This window comes from Eubalaena glacialis, chromosome 3 (genome assembly GCF_028564815.1).
Source record: "Eubalaena glacialis isolate mEubGla1 chromosome 3, mEubGla1.1.hap2.+ XY, whole genome shotgun sequence".
NCBI lineage: Eukaryota > Metazoa > Chordata > Mammalia > Artiodactyla > Balaenidae > Eubalaena > Eubalaena glacialis.
This window is the reverse complement of record NC_083718.1, coordinates 9,176,020-9,189,141: the sequence shown is the minus strand read 5'-3', so window position 1 is coordinate 9,189,141 and position 13,122 is coordinate 9,176,020. Positions and strand designations below refer to the sequence as shown.

Genomic DNA, 13,122 nt, shown 5'->3' with positions numbered 1-13,122 from the left:
CCCTCCTTTACATAAATCTACCAGGAAGAAGGTTGTAGCTTTTTTTTTTTTTTTAACCTTATCAGGAGACGAAAAGATCTCTGATAAAGGAATAGTTTTAAACAGCAGATGTGAAGGTGTGGTCAGGCTTCTCTGTTCATTCATTTCTAAGCTCAGACAGCATTTTACAGTGCAGGGGGCTCAGGCAGCTGTGCTGATGGTTACTTCCGTGTTGGTGGTTACTTGGGAGACACATTGCCTTTCCCCCATGGTGGTGTGACTGTAGAAACACAGCTCCCAAGCCTGTTTCCCTGATCCCTCTTCAGTAATAAGGTATCTATAGCAACATGCTCTCCGCTATATTATGTTATATGCACAAAAACTACTTTGTTGTTCTTGTGAGGCCTGGCCATGAATATGGATTATGAACAGCTCTAAAATTTTCAGCCTGTTTTCTTTAATAGAAAAGTTGTTCTTGGATCCCTTTACACTCCTGACTTGTTCAGGTGGCAAAGCACACAGAGGGCATGGTCTTATAGAGCATTCTGAAGTCATCATAGAACCTAGGAACGACTTTATCACTGCAGCATTTGCTAATGATAGGTTTTCTGTCACTTAGGATTCTTTGGTTAAAAATTGACTCTGACTAACTGAAACCAAAAAAAAAAAAAGTATCAGAATATTATAGGTGAGTTCAAAAAAATTAAAGAACCAAGTGGTAGAAGGGACAGGAACCGTAGCAGCTCTGGGATCTAGAGAACAAGAATCAGTGGGTAATTTCTGTAGGGTGCTGAAGTTCAAGTGAATCAGCTCCAATCATTTTCTTTGTTTGTGTGCATGTGTTTGTTTCCTTCAGGATTCAGATTGCAGTAAGAAAGGGTCTTTGGTTATCTTAGCTTGGCTAGTGCAAGGCAGGGTGTCTTGATTGAAAGTTTTCCTGGAACTTTCTTGTTTGAGGGTGGAGTAGCTCCCCAAAGGAAATCTGCCAGTATGTTAGAAAATTCTCATTGCCATCAGAATCTCATGCTAATTCTGTTTGTTATCTATATTCAAATATATGTTTTTACTAGCATTTTAGGTATGACAGTGAAGCAAACAACCCTTATTAGTTTTATTGTATAAATTAGTATCTTTTAAACATTTAATTAAAAACTTATACAAGCATGAATTTAAGATTTTGCGTATAATGTTATAGCTTTCTGTTACTTAACATTTATTTTTTGTGATGCCGTTGATTTATTTTCATCTTTCAACGTTTAGGATACTGTCTCAAGTGAAATTCAGACTGAGAATCTATAGGCTTCAGTGGGAAGTTGAAATAATTAGATTAATAAACAGATGGAGGCAGTTGCTTTCACTCTAGTTGTCCTTTAGCTCAGACATTTGCTGGTGGAGGGAGGGGAAACACTTCCTGCAAATACAGAAACGTGTTTCTCCCCTCTCTGGCAAATCGGATCTTGAAAGTAGTAAGGTGTAGAGTTACGTCGTGCTTGGGGGAGGGCGTGTGTGCTGATGCTGATGGAGTGTGCAGCAGCAGGCTCCTGGCCGAAGCTTAGAATGTCCCGTTAGTATTTGATGCGCATTACCCGTCTTCCGAGCGTCACGTTAAGCGATACACTGATACTCTGTGAGGTGTGTTAGAATGTAGGTATGGTGGAGATGTTTTTTTTTGGCTTCTTAAATCTGTGTTAATTTAATAGTCTAATTTTGTAGTTAAGCAGTAAAAACTGAAAACAAACCTGAACCAGCTGGATAAATCGGTTTTACCACCTCATCACAAAACAGTAGGTGACTAACCAGTAGAGTGAGTAAATGCGGTGCTACTTTTGTCTACTAACAATGATCAAATTGTACTTCAAAAGAAGCACCTTTTACATAATTAGTAAGTGCCACCTGCCTGTTGTTTACAGATGTGTCTCAGTGCCCAAAGGAGCAAGAGATAAGCAGTAATTCTTAGCTTTTCTGAGTTTCTGGCCCCCAGACATCAACAACTGAAAAGGAGAAGAAAAAGTAACTGAGGGATCAGATTTCCTCTCCTTCTCCTTCTCCTTCTCCTTCTCCTTCTCCTTCTCTATTTGCACCTGACATCAGGCTTCCCTCCAGTGTGAGAAAACAGTTGTGATGCCTGGAGATCCTAGCAAAAGGTGAAGAATAAGCATGGAATAGAAGAGAGGACAGGCCGTTTTTGCTTAGCTTTTTAGACCCTCTAGCAGGAGTCATATGTGAAGTATGTAGCAGAATAGCATAATGGTTAAGAGTCTTTGCAGTGGAACCCTGTTGTTTTACTAGCTGTGTGATCTTAGGTATTTAACCTCTTGTACGAGTCTTTCTTATCTCTTAGTATTACTTACAAGGATTATACGAGATCATGTGTGTAAAGTGCTTTAACACGGTACCAGACACACAGAGTACTCTCAGTCAGTAAATAGTTCCTGCTGCTGTGTTGGTATTATTTTTATAAGGGTTTTGGTAAGATATTAATAAGACTCCAGTTGATTTTATGTGATTATACTGTATACTCAGAGGTGAGAAAAAATTTTTTTACTTGAATTAGAATTTCATCACCTATATAATCTTTTTTTTTAATAAGTAATTTAAATTTATTTATTTTTATTTATTTATGGCTGTGTTGGGTCTTCGTTTCTGTGCGAGGGCTTTCTCTAGTTGTGGCAAGCGGGGGCCACTCTTCATCATGGTGCGCGGGCCTCTCACTATCGCGGCCTCTCTTGTTGCGGAGCACAGGCTCCAGACGCGCAGGCTCAGTAATTGTGGCTCACGGGCCTAGTTGCTCCGCGGCATGTGGGATCCTCCCAGACCAGGGCTCGAACCTGTGTCCCCTGCATTGGCAGGCAGATTCTCAACCACTGCGCCACCACGGAAGCCCAATAATCTTGATCAAAATAAACTAGTGTAAGTATTGAAAGTTTTGGTATTTTTATCTTCCAAAATATCTCATAACACTTCAAGCATAAAGATTACATGGTTGTTCCTGGAATTTTTTTCTTTGACCAAATAATGCAAGTGCTGTCATTTAAAATTGTATTTTCATGCATAGTAAAAATTACATAGTACTGGGCATGAATAAGGCACAATTAATATTTGGTGAGATGTTTACATACTGTAGTTTTAAATATCATATGAATTTGAAAATCATATTTTGCTGAAATCAGCTTGCATATTCAGAATGGAAGGTCAAAAATAAATTAATAGCAGAATACTTATTTTAAAATAAAGATTTTCAGCAGTACTAAAACACTTGTTATTTGATTCAGTGCTCTTTGAGAACTTGGAGTGTCATCAGATTCCAAGTCATCTTTTTTAAACTTGAATTTTTCTGGAAGGAAAATACTATCTTTTAAAGATACTGCACTGTAATAATAATTTGTACACATAGTGTTTGCATTGTTTCTGAGTACATACCTGTGGATGCACACGTGCATATACATATACTTTTAAAAAATAAAACTTCTGAAGTATTAATGAGAGGATTACTCTATACTGAGGGAAGGATTCCTTTTGTCTTTCATCACACTTATCTAATTTGGTATTATCCTTTTATGTGTGACCTTTGTTTAGTAATTTTGGTATTTAGTAATTTTAGTCTTTTTATAACCATACAGAATAAATTAAGTGAAAAACAGACCTTACCAAGAGCTGGGGGGTTTTTTAGCTCAGCATTCAGAATTATTCTATGTAGAATAGAACACTTAGACAACTGAACTGAAAGTGGGAGATAAGTTGAGTATAAATAGAATTCAATGCATTAAATGATAAGTACTGAAACAGTCTCTGTGATTCTGAACTGTAACATGTTAGAATTCTGTTTTGGTGGATAACTCTTCAGAATAGAATCAAGGATAAAAATGATTGTTATTAGAATTAGGATAAGTGACATCCTCACTGAGCAAGATTGATAAATTTATACACTTGTTTAAAGTAAAAACACTGTTTTAAAATTAATGGGTTAGTATTTCCTGATTTTAAAATTTGTAATGGAGCCATACAAAATTATTGTGAAGAATTTGGACCATAACACTCAGTAAAGGTTTTTTGTTTACCTTTTTTATTAAAAACTTGATAAAAGTGCATTGTATACATTGTTTATCGTAGAATCAAGTGTTCATCAAACATTTGTAGTTTTCCCCCATCCCTCCCAGAAAAGTTTTTAATCGGTGATGCAGAATATTTGTCATCCACCAAATTAAAAACTGCAGGTTTGTAAACTTGGCACTCAGAGAAAGAAGTAGGTGCCGTAAAATGATTAAGTATTGGCATGTGTACACCTGCTGTCAGGAAATAAACTTCCCATATGTTGCAGTTTGACAGACATGCATCTTAAAATGTATTGAATGAAATTGCCGCTGCACTCTTTATCCTTTATCTTTTTTCAACAGTGCATCCTCTTTGTGCCTGTAAGTAATCACTTTTGCTTCAGTTAGAGGAAAATGATAGATTTTTTCAGATATGCTTGAAGTTAAGTGGTGATGCTCCTTGAGAGTGCAGTAACTGGTTGACTGAGTAAATCATTGAAGTACTAGCTTGGCCCTGAACACCAGCGAGGGAACAGATGTTCTATTTTGAAACATTTAATTTTTTTTTTTTATAAAAACGTGAGCCTGAGACACATTGATTTTTTTTTCACATTTTATCACGTCATGTCAAAATAAATTCCCCCAGTATATGTGTGTATTGATAAAAGAAAATGAATATCTCAATTGTTTTTAAAAAGTAAATACTTAGATGAGAACTGCATTGATGAAACATCTGAACTTTATAAATATGTTTATGGAATAATTCAACTAAATCTTATTGCATGGAATATGGTTTTTAGAACCCTAGAATAGGTCAAAATTTGTCCTTTGCACAATTATAAAGTTTCCTTAAAATTGACAATAATGTTTTATTTACATTTAATTATATATTGAAATGAAAAACTGAATCCCAAATGAAGGGTCTTTTGACTGTATCCATTTCTTAAATTAAAATTTATGTGGAAAACATATGCAAATACACCTTCTTGGCCCCTAACGTAAGAGTTGAACCATTGATGTATGCACGCCTGTTATTGCATGTTAATACACAGAATCCCCTTATGTGGATTTTTAGTAGATTGTTTGGGATACCTTTTTGTTATATCATGTGTTTTTAAGAATTACCTTCTTCAGAAATTAAAAAAATATTTTTGGATTCCTTTATGCCATGAGTTTTAACTAAAACTTGTCCTATGGATGTGATCAGTTTTAACTATACATGCTTTTAGCAATATTTTACAGATTGCACGTTTGGGAAAAAAAAAAAAGTTGTCTTTTCTAGTGGAGTTTGCGGTGGCGATACCTGCCTGCTTTTTCTTTTGCTGCGTTGGCACAAGCGTTGTGCTTATTTTGTTGTAAATGGTTCCAGTATTTTATCAGTTCACTAGGCTGGAACTGATGAGAGGTAATTAGGTGGCTGTATTTACAGCTTGAATAAGAAACTCGCCAGTGATTGAACACAAACTCATTGGGAGGGGGGACAGGATCAATTCTCAACTTGGCAAGACAGATCCCTACATATACATCTTCCAAGTGCAAACGACGGATGCTTAAAGAAACTTTAAATATCTTCTCTGCCAGATCTCCAGAAAAAACATAACCAGTCCCGGAACAGAAGACAGGATAGCGCTCACTTGGGTAGAGGTCTGGTGGCATGTACCACTTGCTGTCTTTGTTTCGGTTGGGTGCGTATCCCCTCATTAGGTAACCAGTAAAATAGTTATGTCTAGGAGGCAGGTCTGGCTTCAGTAACTTAAGTATTAAATATTCGGTGTTGACAAACATGTCACTGTCAGTTTTCATAACATATGGAATATGTGGACAGTATGTGGCAACCCAGTTCATGCCCATTAGTGTTTTAATGGTCAGATTATAGTATGTATCTAAATATTCCTGTTGAATTATATCGTGGTATTGTCTGCTTTCTTCCAGTATTGCACGTTGAAGGTAGCCATTTAACTTAATACTTACACCCAACAAAAAAATTCGTGTGATTTGGATACCAGGTGCTAGACTTTCATTGCCCCAAGTTTGCCGAATAGCTCTTCTAGCTTCTATCTGTCCAGGTTCTGCAGCTATTAGTAGTATTAAAAAAGGGCTTTTCTCCTGGCATTTTTCAGGTTCATTGATAAGGTATTTGAAATGGTAAGAATTTGGATGTCCAGTGCCTTTTTCATTGTAAATACTTCCGTTGGCACTGAGTGTATTCTCCAGCCCTGTAACTCCTTGTGGTGACAAATCTGTGTTATTGGAGTTAGTTGCTGTTTGAGGCCTCAGAGTCTGCGGGACTGTTTCTTTCCAAATGTTCCGAAGAGAGCTGTGGTTTGTCTCACTTTTTGTAGAACGAAATCCACGGAAAGTGTATGTCACAGGGTTTTCTTTGAATCCAGTTCTGCCTGGCAGCCAGTCATGATGATTGAAAAACAAAAACATAGCAAAAAGAAACACGAGAGAAAGTACACCAATAAGATGGGTGCGGAACAGAGACCTTTTGGCATTCCAGCTCATCTTTGCAAGGCAGCAGTGTCTTCTTCTCCACTGAAGCATGTTGTAAATATCCAGTAGTGGATGAGAGAGATCGGTGGCTGAGAATGTGTTCTTCTCCTGAATCAGTACTGTTCTTTGGTAATCATTTTCTAATGCAGTCACGTCGTCTCCCTCGCAGTCATTCTATAAAGATGAAGCATAAACGTTTACGGCATGGAAATATCACAGAACTGCTTGAAAGAGACTAATAAAATTAGGGCACATGGAAATTTTTAAGCTGTGAAAATAGGATAACCCAGGAACAACGTTTATGATTTGTCTTCCCTTGGCAACGTAACATCCTGAGAACAGGATTAATTTCTTTAAAAATACACCTTTGGAGCACAGTGACCACTTTAAAGAGAGGTGAATGGATTGATTTTCTTCCACTTATTTCATCGTCTCAGTAGCTCTGGTCATTTGTACTTGTTGACTTAAGTTAAAGATTAAAAGTTGTATGCATGGAGAAGAGGAAAATGCTGCTAGATCCCTGAGAGAGGCCATGTAAGGAGGCCTGAGAGCAGATGGAAAATTTATTGGCATTAATTAAAATTGATTTGACATACCGTTGGTGGTATGGTGCACAGTCAGCGGCCTTTTTTGTAAAATGGTCATGTATCAGTTGTGGGACAGACGGTGCACGGTTGATTATGGCAGAGTTTTGCTAGTCACAGTACACTGCTTGGCGTGTTTCCGTTGGCCCCTACTGTGTCGAGAAAGTCAGTGAGAAGACGCACCTGTCAGAATTAATGTGCAGGGTTCAGTAACTTCAGTGCAGGATTTTAAGACAGTACTAAATGATGGACATTTGCAAGTACCCTTTTCTCATGTTAACTTTCCACTTCAAACGTGAGGTATTCAGGAGATCATTGTCCTTACTTAGACTTAAGATTGATTTTTATAATATAGCAACTAATTATCTTTAATTATCGGTGGACTTCACAGAGTACTATCACGTATCTCAATTGAATCTCCATGTTAGAATTAAACAAAGAACTGCTTTGAACAGTCTTTTCAGATTTCTTACAAAATATAGACACTAGGTATTATTGTATCCCCAACTATTTAAAATTTTAAATTTCACAAAATGCATCTTAAAAGATTTTTGAGTTATGCTGTGTTCTAAATTTGCATGTAGAGAATTTTTTACATTTTTAGGACTTCTGCTAGCATGACACTTAGAGCCCTACATTTAGAAAAAAAAATTTATGAGATGTCAATATGGGAAGTTCACGATGCCGCATATTAAGAACTGGTCTTTGAACAAGTTTTTTCAGTGCATAGCACAAATTTGTTCATGTTTTTTCAGTTTGCTCTTAGTTTTTCTGGATCAAGGCGTGGGGGTAAAGGATGGATAAGGAGCTATATAGCTTGAATTCTATTAAAAGAGAAAAAAACCTTTTTGTGTAATTTTAATTTTTTCAACTTTTTATTGTGAAAATTATTTCTTTATGTAAAAGAAAACTGGTCAATTAAAAACATTGTAGGAGCGTTTGTTTATTTGAAATTATATATACACATGAATGTGTTTATGTAGCCTGTGATATTGAAAGGTTTATGGTTAATACCGAATTTGCTTAACCTCGATAAGAAATTTAATTATTTGGGGAAAATAATGGCATTTACATGGAAGTCCTCATATAATTGAATAACTAGAATAACACTCATATAATGTGAAGTATTTTGAAAATATTGATGGAAAGTGTTAGACTACTATTCTAACAAAAGCCACTAGGAGGAGCAAGTAGGTGGGAATTCAAACATTTCTAAAGTGTAATAGTACAGGCACTAGCTTTTGATAATTTCTAGTATCTGAAATTATGTAGTGCTTTTAGAAGTTACAGTATTTCTCCAATGTAAAAATTATTTAATCATTTTATGAGATAGGAGCAGTGTGTTTTTTTCCTTAAGTTTTCAGATTTAAAAAAAATAGAATCTAGTTATTTATTAGAATTTATTTACCTGAATTTTAATTTCACATTACTCTGATGAAGACCAAGACACTTCACCGTACCAGTAAAACATAGATCTGTGGTGAGCTCGGTTGAAAATAGCAGAGCTGAGTGTTCTGGTTTAGAGACTCGCTTTTCTCCTCCTTACACTGTAAATAGTTGGCCATTGTGTTCAGATGAGGAGACTCTTTCTAAGCTTTTATTTTCAAATGGAAGATTAGATAAATAGTAATAATTCTCCCTCCACCCCGTAAAGAGGCCAGTAGATATAAGGGTTATGTGTGTAAATTTAAAAGAAACAAAAGTTGCTTTTAAAATTTATTTGATAATCTATTTTAAACATTCCAAAGCTAAATTAAATGTGTCAGCTTTCTCTTGATACAGAATGCTTGGAATCTGGTTGAAGTCTATAATCATTTAGATCTTTTAAAAGTGTAAATTTGATGGTTTAAGAAGCAATAAATAGAAGGTCAGATGTTTGAATGCATGTTTGAATAAAGGACTGAAAAAATGAATGAAGGTAAATATATTAGTAAATTGTATTTTTATGAAAACATTATACCTGAAGTGATGTTTCTAAAGTATTTCAATGTTACAGAAAACAGCACATTATTATATATCGTAATCTGGCATACATGTAGTTTATGGTCCTATGTGATTTTGTAGCCATAGGTGATGGAGATGCATCTTAATTTAAATTCATGATATTTGTATGTTTGTAAATATCCAGCTGCTCAGGCTTGAAATCCATATATACTCATTTCTTAATCTCCCATTGGTAAGTGTAGTGCATGTGTCTAGCCTTAAAAAAATTCTTCATTAAACATTTTTCAGATATTTATCATAATTTTACTGTTAAAAAGAAAGTACAATTAAAGTAACTATTCCTCCTTTTATTAAAAGATAAAATTATTCTCCAGTTACTGCCTGTTGTACATTAATTCTTAAGAAGTGGGAACAAGACCAGAAAGTTACAATATTTTGACATTCTAAATAGTTTTGCACTTTTACATTTTCAGCATAGAAATAGCTTTGATTTATCTCTTATGGGTTTTTATGGTAATATTATCAAGTTATTAATATGTATTTACATCTTATGGATTGACGCTCATGGAGAGGATGTTACTATAAAATGTTCCATTGCTTCTCCCTCTCTCTTTCCCTCTCTCTCTCTCTCACACACACACACACACACACACACACACACATATGCTGTTTTTATTATTTGGCTTTTAAAAGTGATGATATCTTTAGTCTGTGGGAACAGTTCTAGATTTAAGGGATGCTTGAATAAAAAACTCTACACTCTTGTTTTGAGATAGCTAGCTTATAAAAATGTTTAATAGGTGACTTTAACATTGAGAGATAAAGGTACTAAGAGAGACTTGAGGTTTTTTACAACCATATTTTTTTTGTTTGTTTAATACCATCTGGTTTCATTCCTTAATGGAATAAAAATTCATACTATGAGAGTTGATGTTGAGCTCTAATAATAATAGGGCCTGATAGACTTGTTTAATCTTAACTTTAGAATGGAATCCCTACATATGTCTTACAAATGTTTGCCTTTTGTGATTATTAAATAATAGGTTGAGTTGTGCTGTAAAATTGAGCAAAAATCAGGATCTTTGACGATCTGTAAAAAAAATTTTAGAAATACCCGAGTTCCTGAGCCATGAGTTGCTCTTCTATGATTGTTACTAAAATAGTTTATTAGATTTATTTCTGCCCTGCACACACATACTATGCCAGTTAGTTCATCATTACATATTTATATAGCCTGGAAGCACAGTGGCTACATTTAAGTTTAATTTTTTGACCTTGTATTGCTGTTACATGGATATTTTTATGACAGAGTATTTTCATATTATGTTTTTGAGTTTCACTTTAAAAATGATCACCAAAACCAGTCTTATATTTTGATCATTTAGAATCAGTCTGTTGCTTAAAATAAAAGCTCACTATTTTAAAAGGGGGTAATTTTAGCAAGTATTGATATTTCTTTGTTTAAAGTTGTATTCGTGGACATGCAAATCTCCTGGGGTGGTGTGCTGTGCAGAAATGCACACTGCCTTCTGTGATCCTGTGCAAATGCTTTCCTTTTAGTATCTTACAGCTCGGTGGTACTTAAAATTTGTTGATAGTCTCAGAGTTGGTAAGTTATCTTTATTTAGGGAGATGGGAATGGGAGGCAACATTTTGTTACTAAAAACTGTTCTGTATTAAGGTTTTGTTTTAAAAGGACTGAAAAAGCTCTTAATATTAAGATCATCTTTGATACTATTTAATGAATTTCACTGCATTGACCTCTTTGATGGCCATTTTTAAGAGAGCACTTTAATTTATTGGATAAGGATTCAACTTGACTTAATTTGATAAGGGATTGCTATGTTTTCTTTAGAGGGCTTCAGATTTTTTTTAAAGTTTAATTTCTCAGAGAAGCCTTTAAGCACATCTTGTTACTGTTTGCCTTTTCGGTAATCCATAATTACTGCAAGCTACATGTTTACTTGAATAAAGCAGTGACGGCTTGTCTTCTAAACAATGACAGATTTTAAAATCATATATTTAGAAACCCTTTCATAGTTTCAAGGACAGTGAGCTGTATGAACTTGTTTATTAGATACTAGTGCCTCCAGGGCTATAAAAAAGTAACAGACATTTAAATGAGTATCCCACACAAGATATCGACATACCTTCCTTGGTCAGGCATTTATGTGGCGAGGGTTATGCCCACTGAAGATACTTTTGGCACGCCGTCACTTCAGCCAAGATGCTATCGAACATGCGCACCTCCCCCAGCAGTCTGCCTCCTGCGATTGCCTTTCACAGTGTCCAGAGTGTCCATCTGTCTGCTTGTCTTCGAGTTCCCCTTCTTGTTCATATGGGTCCTGGTCTTCTGAGGTTTTTCCTTTCTTTCATTTTCTTTCTCTTTCTTTAAACAAAAGAGCTGTGGTGGTTCGTTCTGTTTGGAGCACTGTCGACTCTTGCTGACAGTTGATGCATTGAAGCTTTTTACATCTGCTGTTTTCCTGGCCGGACAATGCAGTGCTGTATTCTCTTCTCAGTATCCATATTTCTAGTAAGAACACTGAGCTGCAATCAAAAGCAGCCAGAGCTAGAATGGAGTGCTTCAATTGTATTGGAGAAGAACAGGATTTAACTCTCTGTCGTTGTTGCCTGGCAGCTGCAGGAAGGATTTTGAGCAGTTTTACCAGGGTTTTAGTCTGTAATATGAAATCCAGGGTTCCTCAGCTGCTGCACAGGCAGGCAGCCGTTTAAATGTGGGCTTGACAGATGCTCTCTCTGACAGAGCAGAATTGAACGTCACTGCTTGGCTGAATCCCACGTGATGGTTTGCATTCATTTTGACTAAAAACCTAAGGTAGGGAGAAGCTTAGAGATTTGCTTCCATGTGCTAAATTATATATATTCAGTGTAAGTGTAGTGATGAGTGAATAATGCAAAAATGGGATGATTATGAAATGAATGGTTATAATTTTATTTTTTTCCAGCTTATTTCCTGTTTTTTTTTTTTTTTTTACTTTATGCTCAAGCACGGGCTTTCTAAATGTTTTCAGTGTTAGATGTTGGTTTTCATGTTACATGATTTTATAGGGCATAAGCAATATAAGCTTTGATATGTAACTTAGTGTAATTTAACCCCTTCAGTGTACTCCTTCCCTTGAAGTTTTTTTTCTCAAATTGTTCTGATTTTCGTTTTACTAATATCTAGTTGCGGCTCATAGATCATTTTTAATCAGTAACGTAGACATCTTCCCCCCCCCCATTTTCTGGGATTTATGTAAATCAGCTGCTGTAGATTCCTTTACTGACACATGCTGTGATACAGCCCACTTCTTTTTTACTCTTGTGTGGTTTCTAGTGTTGTTGAAGGCAGCAAAACTTTATTTTTAATCACTTTTTAATGTCAGCATTTATTTTTTATTTTTATTTTTCTTTAAAATTACATGTATGGCGGAATTCAACAAAATGATGTAATGGATAAAGCACAGTTGTATGGGATCTTCTTGGTGGGTAATGAGGTTTTACTAATCATATTTATTTGTCCTAATATTTCAGGATGGTTTAGTAACTTGCCATCAAGCAAATTTTTCAGTAAACACTAGATATTCACTCTGAAATATTTTGTATGATTAGTCTGTTGGGCACCTTGCTGCTTTTTTTTCTGCAAGTACTGGGGCATTGTCCTTTTTTTTTTTTTTTTTTTTTAAATAACCTGAATTATCAGTTTTTCCTCTGAGACTTTAAGGACCTTAACTCATAGAAATTTACCATTTTGAAACTTACACTGTATATTTGTAGTCATATATTTTTCATCCCACCTATCTTCCCCAGTAATGTGTGTTATTTCAAATATAGATTTACATTTTCTCTAATATTAAAAATTTTTTTGTCCTCATTATGTTTTTTAGTATAGCTGATGAAATGTGTTTTGTAGTTTTAGGAATCCTAGGACTTTTTTAAAGGAGTGTATGTGATTTTCCTAGAAATGTTAGAAGGAACAATAAGAGTTTTATAAATGGGTAATGTAAGGCCTAGAGCTTTGACTTTTTCTGGTTAACTGTGAAGGAGAGAACTAAAACCCAGGTTTCTTGGCATTTAGTCCCTAA

At 35.3% G+C, this 13,122-nt stretch overlaps 2 protein-coding genes across 3 annotated transcripts in view; one reads left to right on the top strand and one right to left on the bottom strand.

Annotated features, from left to right (window-relative positions):
* CDC73 (cell division cycle 73) overlaps nucleotides 1-13,122 on the top strand; it is an 88,984-nt gene that overhangs the window by 37,547 nt on the left and 38,315 nt on the right. The gene's annotated exons all lie outside the window — the stretch shown is intronic.
* B3GALT2 (beta-1,3-galactosyltransferase 2) lies at nucleotides 4,714-11,751 on the bottom strand. 2 transcript variants are annotated; one of them, XM_061185286.1, is made up of 3 exons: nucleotides 11,185-11,751; nucleotides 7,103-7,273; nucleotides 4,714-6,680 (listed from the first exon to the last, which is right to left on the bottom strand). In XM_061185286.1, exon 3 carries the CDS (start codon nucleotides 6,555-6,557, stop codon nucleotides 5,289-5,291), a length of 1,269 nt encoding a protein of 422 aa, XP_061041269.1. In that variant the 5' UTR covers nucleotides 6,558-6,680; nucleotides 7,103-7,273; nucleotides 11,185-11,751; the 3' UTR covers nucleotides 4,714-5,288. The 2 variants fall into 2 exon arrangements, with proteins under 2 accessions (XP_061041269.1, XP_061041271.1); XM_061185288.1 differs by lacking the exon at nucleotides 7,103-7,273.

What these genes read in the sequence shown, in the direction of transcription:
- B3GALT2 (XM_061185286.1), bottom strand. Translation starts at nt 6,557, where the DNA reads ATGCTTCAGTGGAGAAGAAGACACTGCTGCCTTGCAAAGATGAGCTGG.